The sequence below is a fragment of the Apium graveolens genome, chromosome 5 (assembly GCF_009905375.1).
Source record: "Apium graveolens cultivar Ventura chromosome 5, ASM990537v1, whole genome shotgun sequence".
Lineage (NCBI taxonomy): Eukaryota > Viridiplantae > Streptophyta > Magnoliopsida > Apiales > Apiaceae > Apium > Apium graveolens.
Window position 1 is genome coordinate 307,881,834 of NC_133651.1, and position 15,471 is coordinate 307,897,304.

The 15,471-nt window shown below is 35.1% G+C and overlaps 3 protein-coding genes across 4 annotated transcripts; 2 read left to right on the top strand and 1 right to left on the bottom strand.

Moving 5' to 3' along the window:
* Window positions 1–3,303: 3,303 nt before the first annotated feature.
* Window positions 3,304–9,488, top strand: LOC141659360 (uncharacterized). The gene is made up of 3 exons (XM_074466181.1): window positions 3,304–3,481; window positions 3,597–8,848; window positions 9,354–9,488. The coding sequence occupies exon 2, from the start codon at window positions 6,140–6,142 to the stop codon at window positions 7,109–7,111; it is 972 nt and encodes a 323-aa protein (XP_074322282.1). The 5' UTR covers window positions 3,304–3,481; window positions 3,597–6,139; the 3' UTR covers window positions 7,112–8,848; window positions 9,354–9,488.
* On the top strand, window positions 4,366–5,058 carry LOC141661198 (uncharacterized). The gene has a single exon (XM_074468182.1). It carries the CDS (start codon window positions 4,366–4,368, stop codon window positions 5,056–5,058), a length of 693 nt encoding a protein of 230 aa, XP_074324283.1.
* LOC141659359 (putative folate-biopterin transporter 9, chloroplastic) lies at window positions 8,866–12,044 on the bottom strand. 2 transcript variants are annotated; one of them, XM_074466179.1, is made up of 2 exons: window positions 11,205–12,044; window positions 8,866–10,270 (listed from the first exon to the last, which is right to left on the bottom strand). In XM_074466179.1, exons 1-2 carry the CDS (start codon window positions 11,674–11,676, stop codon window positions 9,108–9,110), a joined length of 1,635 nt encoding a protein of 544 aa, XP_074322280.1. In that variant the 5' UTR covers window positions 11,677–12,044; the 3' UTR covers window positions 8,866–9,107. The 2 variants fall into 2 exon arrangements, with proteins under 2 accessions (XP_074322280.1, XP_074322281.1); XM_074466180.1 differs by having other exon boundaries at window positions 8,866–10,259; window positions 11,205–12,040.
* Window positions 12,045–15,471: the final 3,427 nt, after the last annotated feature.

The following is a 15,471-nucleotide window of genomic DNA, read 5'->3' on the forward strand; positions in this document are numbered from 1 at the left end:
CTCCATATGAGATATGGAAAGAAAGGAAACCAAGTCTTAAACACGTTAAGATTTGGGGATGTCCAGCTTATGTCAAGAAAGTTGACCCTGATAAGCTGGAATCTCGATTCGTAAAATGTAGTTTTGTGGGATATCCTAAAGAGACTTTAAGGTATTACATTTATACCGATCATAGGGTCTTTGTCTCCAGACATGCTACCTTCTTGGAAAAGCAGTTTATCCTTGAAGGAAACAGTGGGAGCAAAATTGAACTTGATGAAGTTCAAGAAGCACAAACTACTACGGTTCAAGTGGAAACACATGTTCAGACTGAACAACTTTCTGTGGAACAGCCCATTCGTAGGTCAGGGAGAGTGTCTCTCCAACCTGAGAGGTATTATGGCCTTGTCATTGAAAATGACAATGAGTTGTCAATCATTGATGATGACGACCCTATGACCTATAATGAAGCTATGAGTAGTGTTGACTCGGAGAAATGGCAAAGTGCCATGAAATCCGAAATGGAATCTATGTATACCAACCAAGTATGGACTTTGGTTGAAGCACCTGAGGGTGTGAAGCCTATTGAGTACAAATGGGTATACAAGAGAAAGATTGGAGGAGATGGCCAGGTGGAGACCTATAAGGCCAGGCACGTGGAAAAAGGATTCAAACAAAGGCAAGGGATTGACTTTGATGAAAACTTTTCTCCTGTAGCCCTGTTAAAATCAATTCGGATTTTGCTTGCGATTGCTGCTTACTACGACTATGAGATCTGGAAAATGGGCGTGAAAACGGCCTTCCTCAATGGGAAACTTGAAGAGGAAGTGTATATGACACAGCCAGAGGGTTTTCTTTCCAAGGGAAATGAACACCTAGTGTGTAAGCTGCTACGAACCATATATGGTTTAAAGCAAGCTTCTCGTAGATGGAACATCCATTTTGATGAGACAATCAAAGAGTTTGGTTTTATCAAAAACATAAATGAACCATGTGTCTAAAAGAAGGTTAGTGGGAGCGCGGTAACATTTCTTGTATTGTATGTGGATGACATACTTCTTATAGGAAATGATATACCGATGCTGCAATCAGTCAAAGTGTGGCTATCGAAGAACTTCACTATGAAGGACTTGGGAGAAGCATCCTACATTCTCGGTATGAAGATCTATAGAGATAGATCTAGAATAATGATAGGTCTTACCCAGGGTACATACATCCAGAAAGTGCTTAAAAGGTTTAGCATGGAAAACTCCAAAAGAGGTCTCATACAGATGAGCCATGGAGTATCCCTTTCCGAAAAGATGTCTCCTAAGACACCTGAGGAAAGAGAGCGTATGATTAAGATTCCTTATGCTTCAGCAATAGGATCTATCATGTACGCGATGTTATGTACTAGGCCTGATGTTGCTTATTCAATTAGTGTGACGAGCAGATATCAGTCTGATCCAGGTGAAGACCAATGGAAAACAGTGAGGTACATCCTTAAGTACTTGCGAAGGACTAAGGATATTTTTCTTGTTTTTGGTGGTGGATCTGAGTTGAAAATAGAGGGTTATACTGACTCTAGTTTTTAATCAGAAAGTTATGATAGCAAATCCATGTCAGGGTACGTGTTTACTCTGAATGGTTGTGTGATTAGTTGGAAGAGTTCGAAACAGTCTACAACGGTTGACTCCACAGCGGAAGCAGAATATATAGCTGCAAGTGAGGCTGCAAAAGAAGCCGTTTGGATGAGGAAATTTGTTTCTGAGTTGGGAGTTGTTCCTAGCATTGAGGAGCCTATTGTGTTGTATTGTAATAACAACGCAGCAATAGCACAAGCCAAGGAACCTAGGTCTCATAAAAATTCCAAACATGTTTGCGACGCTTTCATTTGATTAGGGAAATCATTGAAAGAGGAGATGTCAAGATTGAGAGAGTTGACACACATAACAACGTAGCAGACCCACTCATAAATTCATTGTCTCAAATTCACTTTGATCGTCATAAAGAGAAGATGGGTATTAAATACCAATGTGATTGGCTTTAGTTCAAGTGGGAGATTGAAAGTGTTTGTCCTAAATCCAATCATGTATGATGAGTTAGGAAGAATTTTCTTGTATTCCTATTTGATTTCATTAAAATTAATAAAAGACTTGTTTTGGTTTTATTATAGGCTTTATCTATTTAAAGTGTTTTAAATAAGATGCTCCATAGTTTAGAGTAAAGCTTCTAGAATTATAATGAGATTATAATAGTGAGATCTAGAAGATGATAACTCTATACTTAAACAGTTCCTGATCATAGGATAACTAATCGGATGTTAGTGGATCCGCAAAGATTGGTACATACTATGCTTGCTCCCTTCAGGAGGATATCTGTTCTCATAGACATTTGTGTGGTGACATTATAGCTAGTATGTAGGTGCTTATTAGGGAATAAGTTCACTGAACATGACTCGATAAGTTGAACAACTAATGGAGATTACTCACGTGTCAATAGTTATTCATTGAGTGATAGTTGTACAAGTGTCCTTAGACTTGAGATCATTAAAGTTATCTTGTATATAATGAACTGTGCTTTGGTTTAGTCCTTAGTCTCAAGGACATCCATTAGGTCTATTCTGGGCATAGGGATTTGTGTATAGAGATAGTTAACGTCAATAGAGGATCTACCCCTTCCAGTATAGGAAGAGAATATCCTATGTTATTCTTAGTATGCGAGTTCTGGAATCTCTGGCCAGAGTGTATGAAATTAGAAAGGAGTTTCTAATTTGCATTAATATGAAGTTTACATTATGAATGAGAAATCATATGATCAAATTTGATAGGCCTGACACGAGATCCATGCCTTGTATTTAATCGGGATATTGTAAGGGTAGAAGGAATGTATTATACGGTAATTAGTCACTGACAGGTTCTTGGTATTCTAAGCAGTGAATTCATATTATCCGGATAGTCGCGATATGTTGAGAAGCATCACTCACGATGTAGAATAAATATAATTAATCTAGTTAATTATATTTAGTGAATTTTAGTATTCATATAAATAATTAATAAAAGTTTATTATTATTTATTTCTACTACCGGCATAATATTGAACCTACAGGGTCACACCATAAAAGAATATTTTCTTTGATGAAATAATGAGAGAGAGAATTATTTTCTAAATAGTTTAGAAAAAGAAATAATGATTAAAATAGTTTTAATTATTATTAAAGCATTTTATTAAGATAAAATGTGGGGCTAATATATATATATATATTGATATATTATGAAAACCCTAGGAGAGCTCTATAAATAGAATGAGATGGCTCATTCTAAACACACACTTGGTTTTGTAAAAACCCTAAGAAGAGCTAGCCTCCATCTTCTTCTCTCTCTCCCAAAACTCCATTTTTATAAAAGTTTGGTTTTATAAAAAAATTCATCGAAGAGGATCATTCTTGGTGGATACCGGTAGAGTGCTTCACACACTGAGGAGCAACTGCTAGCAACCATATTATAAAGCTTCAATTTTCAAGGTATGGTTATGATTCCTCCGTTTTTCTGATTTATACATTTTTCTATATATGCGATTCATGATTTTTACGGAATAATTGTTGTATCACGCTTCCGCTTATTCGTAAATTCCTTCAGGCTCAATATAGGACATGCCATAGAGTCACAAGTTGTGCAGGAGTTAGTTAAGGCTATTTGGAATTGAGTCATTTCTTAGCTACTTAGCCAGCTGTCATTCTGTTAGGATCTTTTGTCTATAAATATGTAAACCATGACTTGGTTCAGATAAGTTTGTTGAAATGCATTTTATCAGTTTCTCTCTTTTCTTCCTGCTTAAGCAAACTCATATGAATTCATAGCTTTGCCTTATAATTCTATCATGGTATCAGATCCAAACATGACTGTTAACGATTCTAGATGTTGTTACGATCTTACTTGATCAAGCATTTACTGGTTCATTTTCGATTTCGCATCAATTACGACGGTTTTACGATCTAATTTCTAGGTTCAATTGTTCTTTTCATTATACTGTTAGTATTTCAGTGATTAAACAGTTGAGACTGTAATTGTATAGATCAGATATGTTTAGTTTGAAGACGTTGATTGATATTTGTCAAATAGACTTGTTTTTGCACAAATTGACGAGTATTAGATCACTTCTCTTCTATTAGTCATGTTGAAAAATACTCTTGTTGATGATTTTCATAATTCTACTTCAAGTAGTCGTGTAGATGATGTAATTGAAGAAGAAAAAGATACATAACAGGATGTTGTTCAAAATTTCAGTAACATAACTATTGATAGCAATGCACATCCGTTGTTCATACATAACACGGATCATCCAGGCTTGCAATTGTTGGCTAAGAAACTACTAGGTCTGGATAATTACGCTCCTTGGTGTAGATCTATGCAGATAACTTTGAATGCAAGAAACAAGTTTGTTTTGGTTAATGGAACATATCCAAAACCAGCTAAATCTTCTCCGTTATTTGCACAATGGGAGAGAGTCAATGATCTAGTTATAACTTGGATCTTAAATTTAGTAGCGGATGACATTTCAGATGGATTGAATTATGTCATTACAGCTCGTAAGGTTTGGAGTGAGTTGAGAGAACGTTTTTCTGGATTAAGTGGACATAGTGTTTTTCAGGTTTTGAAGGATATTCATAGCCTAGAACAAGGAAATAGGTCTGTTGAAGTCTATTTTCACAAATTTAAAGGCTTATGGGATGAGTATTATGTTCTAGAACCTAAGGTAGACTGTGTATGTGGTGCTCACAAGGTTCAAATTGAACCAGATCAGAAAAGAAAGTTGCTCCAATTTCTCATGGGATTACATGACAGCAACTCTACAATTCGTGGTCAAATCTTAATGATGACACCTATGCCCACTGTTTCTCAAGCTTATGCTTATGTTAAACAAGATGAGAGGACAAGGCAAGGATTTCAAAGTCCTGTTCAAAACTTGAGTCCATTTGCTAATGCCTTGGTAGCAAATTCTACTGCAGATGCTTCTGGTTCCAGTGTTGTTTTTAAGAAAACATCAATCAAACCAGTTCTTAAATGTTCACATTGTAATTACAATGGACATACTAAATAAAATTGTTTCAAAATTATTGGTTATCCAACCAATTGGAAGAAGACAAAGGAAGCTGGAAGTGTGCAGAATTCTTCTCAATTTCGTACTTTGCCTAAGAATTTTCAGGCCAATTCAGCTTTAACTGGTTCCATGCCTTCTAATAGTGATCAAATGCATAATATGCAGAGTCAGATCAATCAGATCATCCAGATGATGAGTTTCTTTATGGGAAATTCTATAGGAAAGAGCAGTCTCGAGGATCATTTAGTTGGCATGGTAACTTCAAGAGTGAGTCTGGTAGTTTCTCAAGTTTCCAATTATGTTTGGCTGATTGATTCCGGAGCAATAGACCATATTTGTTGCTCACTTGATTTACCGGTTGATGTCAAGTCTTTACCAATACATATTCATTTGGCTTTGCCAAATGGTACTTCACTGTTGGTTACTCAGATTGGTTCTTATAATGTGCATCCACAGTTTCAACTACATAATGTATTGTTTGTCCCTACATTTGGTTACAATTTGTTTTTGGTTTCCAAATGGTTGTCTGCTTCTAAAGGAGTAATTTCTTTTCATTCTGAATCTTGTGATTTCTTCGACTTGAATTCTATAGTGCCTTTGGCACTTGGGAAATTGATTGATGGTTTATATCATCTCAAATTTCAAGCTTTAAATGCTCCTACTGGTGAGACTTCTCAACTGGTGAATATAGTGATGTTTAAGTATAAGCTTAGTTCATTGTGGCATCTTCGTCTTGGACATGCCTCTACTGAGGTTCTTCATAAGATAGCAGATCTTCACGGTACTGTTTTGGACAAATGTAATCAAGCTTGTCCAGTTTATCCTTTGTCAAAGCAAACCAAGTTGCTGTTTAATCTCAGTACTGCTCGAGCTGATCGTATTTTTCAGTTAATTCATTTTGACTTATGGGGACCATATGCACATGAGACACATCAAGGTTGCAGATATTTTCTCACTGTGGTTGACGATCATTTCTCGCTTTGTTTGGGTTTTTCTTCTTCCCAATAAGCAGTATGTATTTACTTAAATTCAATATTTTCTCAATTCTGTTGAGACTCAATTTCACACTAAAGTACAGCAGATGCGGAGTGATCATGGCACTGAATTCTTTAATTCTGCACTAAATTCTCTGTTGGCTGATAGAGGAATTGCACATCAGGCTTCGTGTATAGGCACACCGGCTCAGAATGGACGAGTTGAACGGAAACATAGACAACTCTTGTCTATAGCTCGTGCCATTCGTTTTCAATCTGGCTTACCAATTATTTACTGGGGTCAATGCATACAAACAGCCTGTCATATCATAAATCGTTTACCAACCCCAGTTCTTGATCATAAAACACATTTTCTTTGTTTATATGGAAAAGAACCAGACTATACACAACTGCGTGTTTTTGGTTGCTTATGTTTTTCTTCCGTTCATGAGGGAGACAAATTTGGTCCTCGTGCTATTCGTTCTATTTTCTTGGGTTATCCCCTTGATCATAAAGGGTCCACACTCTTAAATCTCGACACTAAGGAAATTTTTATTTCTCGACATGTGGTTTTTCATGAATCCAAATTTCCTTTTCCCGATGCCAAATTGCAGGCTACTCCTAATGATCCTTATTGTGTTGCTCAATGGTTAGATTCTTCAGATTCACTACCTACTGATACTGGCATTTTCAATTTGGAGACTAATTCTACTGATACTGGCACTCTCAAAGTTGCAGAGACTGGTGAACATTTTTTTGAGGACACCACATGTTCTGATTTTTCAGATTGGCATGGTTTTCCACCTGATGTTGATACTTTGGTGCATTTACAACCAGTTACTGATTTCTTAGCAGAATCCACAGAACATTTTGTTCAAAAATCTACCAGAGATCGTAAACCTCCAGCTTGGTGGTCAGATTATCAAACTCATAATGTTCAGATTTTGAAACCTATCAAGTATCACATTTTGAGTTTTATTTCTACTGCTTCATTTTCGCCAGCTCATTCTGCGTTTATGACAACTTTGATTCAGACCAAGGAACCCAATTATATTGCTCAAGCAATTCAAGACCCTTGATGGATAGCAGCTATGAACAAAGAACTTGATGCATTTGAGTCTAATAATACTTGGGTTTTGGTGCCTTTACCTCCTGGAAAGCAAACTATAGGATGTCGTTGGGTTTTCAAAATCAAATATTTGGCCAATGGTGAGGTGGATAGATTTAAAGCCCGTCTTGTGGCAAAAGGGTATACTCAAGAAATCGGAGTGGATTTTCATGATACATTTGCACCAGTTGCCAAAGGTGTGACTGTAAAATCGGTTATGGCTATTGCTTCTTCTAAGAATTGGCCTCTTTATCAGCTTTATATCAACAATGCATTTTTACATGGTGATTTGAATGAAGAGGTTTACATGGACTTGCCACTGGGATATATTTTAGATTCCGATTCCATACATCTAGTATGCAAGTTAATCAAATCGATTTATGGATTGCGATAAGCCTTTAGACAGTGGAACAGAAAGCTCTCAGATTTTTTGTTAGCTCTTGGTTTTAAGCAGTCTCTTGCAGATTATGCTCTTTTCACTTGCCAACAAGATTCATACTTCACTGTGGCATTGATTTATGTTGATGACATCATGCTCACGGGTAATCACACTTTATTCATCACTACAGTGAAAGAAGCTCTTCATGACAAGTCCAGCATTAAGGACTTAGGTCAAGCCAAGTATTAAATTGGGTTGGAAATTTCACGTACTGATTCTGGTTTGTTACTTAGTCAACAAAAGTTTATCTTTGATTTGCTCTCGCACACAAATTTGCTTCATTCTAAACCATTTTCTATTCCATTGGATCAACACACTAAGCTATATGACAATGTCAAGTCTGGTGTTCTTCTTTCCAATCCATCACTCTATCGGAGTTTGGTGGGTAAGCTACTGTATTTGACGTTCACTAGACCTGATATTAGTTATTCTGTTCATTTGCTCAGCCAGTTTATGCAAGCTCCACGAGAAAAATATTTGGATGCGCTTTTCAGAGTTTTAAGGTACTTGAAATGTATTGTTGGTATGGGACTTTATTTTCCTGCAAATAATCATTTGCATCTAGTTGGATATTGTGACAGTGATTGGGGTGGTTGTACTATCACTGGTCGTTCTGTGACTGGTTTCTGCTTGTTATTGGATTCTGCATTGATTTTTTGGCAAGCCAAGAAGCAGACTGTCACTTTCTCAAAGCACTGCAGAGGCAGAATATAGAGCTTTAGCATCTGTTACTACTGAAATTATGTAGCTGAAGTACTTGTTAGCAGATTTGGGTGTTCTAGTTAAACATGACGTTGTTGTGTTTTGTGACAACCAAGCAGCAATTGATATTGCTAACCATCCAATTCAACATGCTCGTACTAAACATATTGAACTGGATTGCCATTTTATTCGTGAGAAGGTTCAGGATGGGGTTATTGTGCCTTCAAAAATTGCTTCCAAGTTGCAATTGGTTGATATTCTAACAAAGGCCTTAGGAGGAACTTCTCACTGGTTCATCTGCTCCAAGCTTGGTCTTCACAATCCGTGTGTGCCTCAAGCTTGTGGGGGGGGGGGGGTAATGTAGATGGTAATGGTCATGCCACATCAGCAGAGCACAAAGTGGCAGAGCATCAAGCTGCATTGGTTAAGCTGAAGCCACATATTCTAGATGAAGAAGTTACAAAGGGAAGATCTCGGGTCCAAGCTGTTAGCTGAAGAAGCCAAGGAACTGAAGTTGGAGATGCTATGGGATCCAGATGGTGCCTTTGCTAAAAAATATGGTTTCAGGTGAGTTAATTTGAAATTTTAGTATGTGTATTTAATTTCTCTCAAATCATTGTTTATAGTTCAATGCACACTCATTTCTTCAACCACAGTAGAAGTTCAATTCTAGTTGCAATGCACACACTAGAACTTCTTTAAACTCAAAAATCTTTCAATAATATATAAGTCCAATGTATGGCAGCTTTTGCCTGATTGTTACAAGTTACGCTTGTTAATTATCCTCGTATGTACACTCTTTTTATACATCTCTTCAACGAAGGTCTCAATCCTGAAGTAGCCTCTTATTCCGGTATCCAGATCTTCTTTCTCTTCTGTACTCATCAACAGGATTAAACATCATTCTCCCAACCTTTCGTGTTCGTTGACTTCTTCCTTTCTTCCATCCCTGTTCACTACTGGGTTGTGAAACAGGAAGATAATATAGCCATTGTAATGACACTAATGCTGCAATAAACTGTACAATGATTCCTAAAGACAAGTTAGAGTAATTGTCTGATGTTATCCCCAGAATCGATGCCAGCCCAACACCAAGAAACCCACTAACTATTGACGATAAACAGACTGCTGAAGCCATGAATGACATTAACGACCCTTCGCATCCAGGGGGGGCTAAACTTGCAATGAGCATTTGAAATGGCAAGAGCTTAAATTGTGCAATTGCTTCTGTGATGCCAGAAAAACAAAGGGTGAAGATTTCGTTGGAAATTCCAAACTTAAGGTTGAATTGGTTTACCAGTGCTAGGTCCAGAAACAGGGAAGTTGCATATAAACTCTGCACCATACCAATCAGTTTTCTCAAAGGAACATTTCTCCAGAAGCGGCCATAAAGAACGGTCACTGACAGAAGTATAATTTGACTAGTCACACGCGACATTCCAATTATCGAAGGGTTAAGGTTTAAGCATTGTGTTTGATAGCAAAAGATGGAACCTGACAAGATAGGAACTAGGGCGATTGAAGCTACAATCCAAATAAGAGGGCGAGAAATATTCTCCTCGCTAATTGCAACAACTAGATCAGAATATTGTTCCTTAAAAGTATGCAAAACTGACTTGCTCAAGAGAGTTTGATTTATTGGTTTTTCCAAACCAAGAGACTCTTCTTTAGTGGCCAAAGACATTGTCAGTTGCAAAGAGAGAAAACCTGCAAAGGCTAGACACATGGATCTTGGTGGTAGTCTTAACAATGAATATCCACCTAGTAAGTGTCCTAGAATACCTCCGCTGGCTAAGGCCATAAATGCATAAGATTGGAGACCAGCTATTTTGTTCTTAACGCCATATTCTGCAACAAGAGCATCCTTGGCAACCTCCGTAATTGATGCTCCAAGGTTACCAAAAAGAACGCATGCCATGAGTATCGGAAGGGCTTTACCAGCAACTGGGATCAATGCCAATGAACCCCAAGACAAGACCTGCAGAAGAACTGAATAGCATTGCATTCATCTTAACCACACTAAACAGTAAATGTGCACTTGCTGTTCATGACAGGTTTATTTGAAAGTGACAATAAAATACTGTACAAGCATATTATTGTGCAAATTATAAGTTTATCCTATTTTCATTGTCAGGGAATTCACTATTAAAGTTCCATTATTTAAACTCCATATTAATCATGTTTACATCAATATAATCATGTTGCTTACAAGTTGTCACTTTGCCTAGATTTGTGATAAACCAGATCAGAAGCATGAGACAAACTTTCCAATTTCCAAAGTAGAGTAAAGAGGAACATAAATAGAATCACTCAAAGGTTGTTGCTTGCTTTGAACCTCAATAGTACTTTTTATCAATCAAAGTTTTTGTTTGCTCGAATCTCAGCATTACTTTTTATCAATACAAGTAAAGTTCCAAAATTAACTCAGGATACGTGAAACTGAAATTTGCAGCTACCTTTCTTTCTCTACAGATTCAATAGCCTACTTCCGATGGAAGTATAATTAACCACCTTGACGCTAATATCCGTTAAATTTTCTCTTAATCATTTAAGACCATAGCAAACTGATTTGTTGTTTATAAATGAAATAGGCTCTACGGTAACTTAATTACGTTATTTCCAAACTATAATATCCACAATTTAGGATGTTACGAATCGAACAATGACTAATTCTACAACCATCACCAGAAAGCAGGAGCACACAAGCCACAATAAATCCAAAACCATTTTCAAGAAAAATTATACCGAGTTAAGCTTGCAAATTTGTCTAAAGAAAAAAATTACTACCTAAAATAACCGCACCAGAACAAACATAAAAACTATATCACTCGTGTGTCCGGATAAAATGTAGCTAGACCTTAAACCTTGAAGTGTTCCTAAATATGCAAAAACAATGAAACATAGATTAAAAGAAACTAATTACCTCCAATAGATATATAAGGTATTCGATGAGCTCCACCAATGTACAAAGCATCAGACAAGATCCCATAAAGAGGCTTTGCCACCATTGGAAAATTACTAGTGTTCTGCACAAGCTGCAATGTGGATGGATGAAGATTAAGATTATGAGCCATATGATAGTTAAGAGCCAACCAAGGAAAACACCTAAAACCCTGAACCCAATACCCAAATCCACACAACATCATCATTTGTTGACTAGTCACATCACAACACTCTTCTTTTTTAGTACCCTTACTTGAAAGGGTTTGGCTATAAGTGCTCACTTTTGGACTTGTGAGATTGGAAATCTTGAGTTTTGAGAACATGGGCTTTTCTTGATTATAACAATGAGGAGGCTTATAGTGGAAATAACACGATCTTGGTGAGTGGCTTTGAGTTCTTGAAATCATCATAGGACTAATGGCTATTTTTTCATTATAAATCAAAGGATTCATTTTCTAGTTAAATCTGAGTTAAACAACTAAACTAAACAAGTAGTGATTGGGGAAGTAGCAGCTCAAGGTTCGACTCTCGCTCACCCCGGCATGGCATAAACCTGATTATTAAAAAAAAGAGATTTGAGAGATGAAGACTTTCGACAGTTTGGTACTAGATGGGTAGTTGATATGTACTTGTGTTAGATGAGAAGAAACAGATACTATGAACAAGGAAAGATCCAGAAGAGTTATATGTACATGGGAAACACTCCTTATATGTATCTACTACTATATTCTATATGTACATTGAAGGACAATGAAAATTATGAAAGGGCAGTGGACCAGTTTTGTGTAATGAAAGATTCGAGCTTTTGTTTTGTCTTGGAGATCTGGAGGGACCTACCCCATGAGGAACGTCCGTGAAGAAGATAGGCGCGGCCGTACACGTGTTATGTGGGAGGAAATTTAGGACAAGAAGAAAGCAACGTTGTATGGAGTATTTTGTCCAAGTATTGGGGGCAAATTCTAGGTTTGGTTAGGTCGGCTGCAAGTAGATTCCTATGGAGTAATGGAATTTGAATTTTTTATATTGAGCAATAAAAGGAAAAAAAGTAAAAAATTTATACCTTTTTAAGTAAATATAGGGTGTTACTAAATTATATTTTGTAAAATACATTACCTTCTTATTTAATTTACAATTTTTTAATATTATGATATTGATACTTCAAATCACTGACAGCTGCAAACGATAATTTAGTCCGATTTACATTTGTTACTTAAAAAATTATAATCTAATTATAAAATGAATTGAAAAACAAATGATAGCTAAATACATCTCATGTCACTCGAAATGTCACAAAATTAAAAAGATCATAAATCGGTTTCACTCGATTACGCCTTTAAGAATTGAGTTATTGGTTTATTTTTCTAATCAAATTTTCAATATCAGAATACTCGTTTCAATTTAGATATCTTCGATGAGCCAACTGGTATGGTTAGGTAAAGGTGGTGAACATTGGTTAATAAAATTATTCAATAATTATTTGTCAGTCTATTAAAATATCACATGAATGAAGACATGAATAACTCAACCTTCGTTTGGAAGAAAATGGGAGTGGAAAGGAAAAACGGTGAAAAATTGTGATATTATGATTCCAAAGTGTTGGTTGAAGTTTTCAGTAAATTAAAACCAAGATAGAGAGTTACCATTGAAATTTGAAAGAAAATTTTAAAAAGGCTTTCATATACTATCACAATCACACACAACATAAGTAGCCCCGCTTACTCTACATGTTTAATAAAATGCTCAAACAAAAAGTTTAAAATTATTAGACAATAGAAAGTTTTTCTAGCTTTATTCGTGGCTTTTCCTTTGAAAGAATAGACCAATAACACAAAAAATTATCAAATATAATGATATTATTTTAGAGAGGAAATCTCGTTGGGAATTTTTTTTTCGTAATATCCGCCACTGATAAAAGACATACTCAGAGTGATAACAATTATCGTCTCATTAATTTTATAAGCCATTGTATGAAATTGTAGGAGAGACAATTAAAATTAGGATACAAAACTAGATTAAAGTGATTGAAAATAAATTTGATTTTATGCGCAATCCAACCCTTTAGACAATTAATGGGAAAATATTATTATTCTAAAAATCGGCCGATAATCGATTAATCAGTCGATTAATCAGAATTCGGACGGATCCCGTCTCGATTAATCGAAAGTCGGGTTAAGGTGTGTTTTTTTAAAAAAAAAATTGGTCAAAAGTCGACCGATTCAGTCAAAAATCGATCAGTTCGGGTCAAAAATCAGTCAGTTCGGTAAAAGGGTAATAATTAATATAAAAATATTTTTTAAAGAAAAATTGATATTCAAAATAATAGTTAATATTTAATAACAATATATTGACTATTATATGTCCCTAAATCCTAATTTCTAATAATTGAATAATTTTTTTTAATTAAATTATTTTTATTTCTACCGAATATTTACTCGATTGATTGATTCATTTCACAATCTCTGTAACTGATTTGTTGTATGACTATTTATATCTAATTTATATATAGTAGTTGATAATTTTCTAACCATTAAATAGTGGGTATTAATTATTATGTATAAAGTAACTATCAAAAAATATGTATAAACACTTAAATATTAAATATAAGTAATTATATGTAGTATTGTTTTTGTAAATCATATGAAAACTTAATGAAATTTAACAAGAATAATATATTATTATTTAATTAATTAAATTATTTCCGATTAATACTCCAATTAATCATCGATTATTCGATTAATCACTGAAAGGTACATTCACCGAATACTGTCGATTTCAAAATTTTAAAATATTGGAAAATATAGGGAATGTCCGTCCATACATTTGGAAAAGATTATAATAATGTACCTCACGGTTTAATTTAGAAGAGTTTGGAAAAGATTATAATAATGTACCTCGCAGTTTAATTTAGAAGAGTTTGGAGGATAAAGATATCTTATGAATATAGTTGAGGGTAATACAAAAGATATATTTTAAAGTAATGACATGTGTTATGACCTTGATTGAGTCGATATTTTTCGGTGAAAATTGGACTACACCAGATATTATCGTTAATTAGGGGTGAGCAAATTAAAACCGAAAAATTGAAACTGAGCCGAAAAATTGAAAAACCGCACCGAAAAAAACCGAAACCGACAAAAATCGGGAAAAACCGTAACCGAACCGAACCGATATAACGGTTAGGTTACGGTTTCGATTTCACCCGAAAAACCGAACCGAAAAATCGAATCGCTTAGAATATTTATTAATTTATTAGAATTATTATGTATGATATATTATTAAATATTCATAATAAACTATTTACTATACATAATTTTAGTAGTCGAAATAAACCGGTACCTTACTGTTTGTTGTATTGACTCTTCTCTTGCCATGTCCTTATTCATTTATATGTTTATTCCCTTACTGTCAACAACCTTTCCAGAATGTTGTTCAGTTTCATCATATATTATGTAATTAATTTAATTTCTTAATTTCAAGATTATAAAGTTGATGGACTAAATACAATGGTAAAATGACGGTAATTATTTCTTATAATTATAATAAAATTTTAGTTTTTAAAATTAAAAACCGAAAAGAACCGAAACCGACGTACGGTTAACCGAACCGAAAAAAACCGTTCCGCACGGTTTGGTTATATTTATTAGGTAGAAATTGAATCGAACCGACATATATGGTTTGGTAACGGTTTTCGGTAAAAACGAAACCGAACCGATCCGTGCACATCCTTATCGTTAATAGCAAATATCATCGTTTAGTTCATTTTTTCGTTACAATAATGAATGTGCTCACCGGAAGAATTTAAGGGAATATATCATGATGTATGTTATTTGGGATAATATATTAATAATCGATGCGACAAAGTATGCATGCAATGCGATATTAAAGTGCTGGAGAGTTCCTTAGAGTTAAGTGAATTGCATGTTAGTCGTTCTAATTCTAGTAATGAACTTGGCGAGGGGGAATATAAGAATTTTTTTATAGATCAACTTATTATATAGTTCAGAGTGTCGAATTTAAAAAAAAAACTTAAGGATTATACATTTGAAGTAGTAGAGATGCTGATGTTAAGGTGGATTTGTGAACGTATCATGTTGGATAGAATATCTGTTAATTTTTTTGATATCAATTATGAGTTGTGTATAGTTTAGATAAAGCGAGAAAAGGTTAATTGTGTTGATTTAGCCATTTTCGAAGAAGAAGGGTATATGCTCTAGTTCGTAAAGTGGAGTATTTAGTGATTTCAAAAT

Bases quoted from the DNA above. Each gene is read 5' to 3' on its own strand.
- LOC141661198 (XM_074468182.1), top strand. From the start codon at position 4,366: ATGCAGATAACTTTGAATGCAAGAAACAAGTTTGTTTTGGTTAATGGA.
- LOC141659360 (XM_074466181.1), top strand. From the start codon at position 6,140: ATGCGGAGTGATCATGGCACTGAATTCTTTAATTCTGCACTAAATTCT.
- LOC141659359 (XM_074466179.1), bottom strand. From the start codon at position 11,676: ATGAATCCTTTGATTTATAATGAAAAAATAGCCATTAGTCCTATGATG. The intron at 10,271-11,204 runs GTAATTAGTTTC...AATGCTATTCAG, and splicing joins ACCTTATATATCTATTGGAG to TTCTTCTGCAGGTCTTGTCT.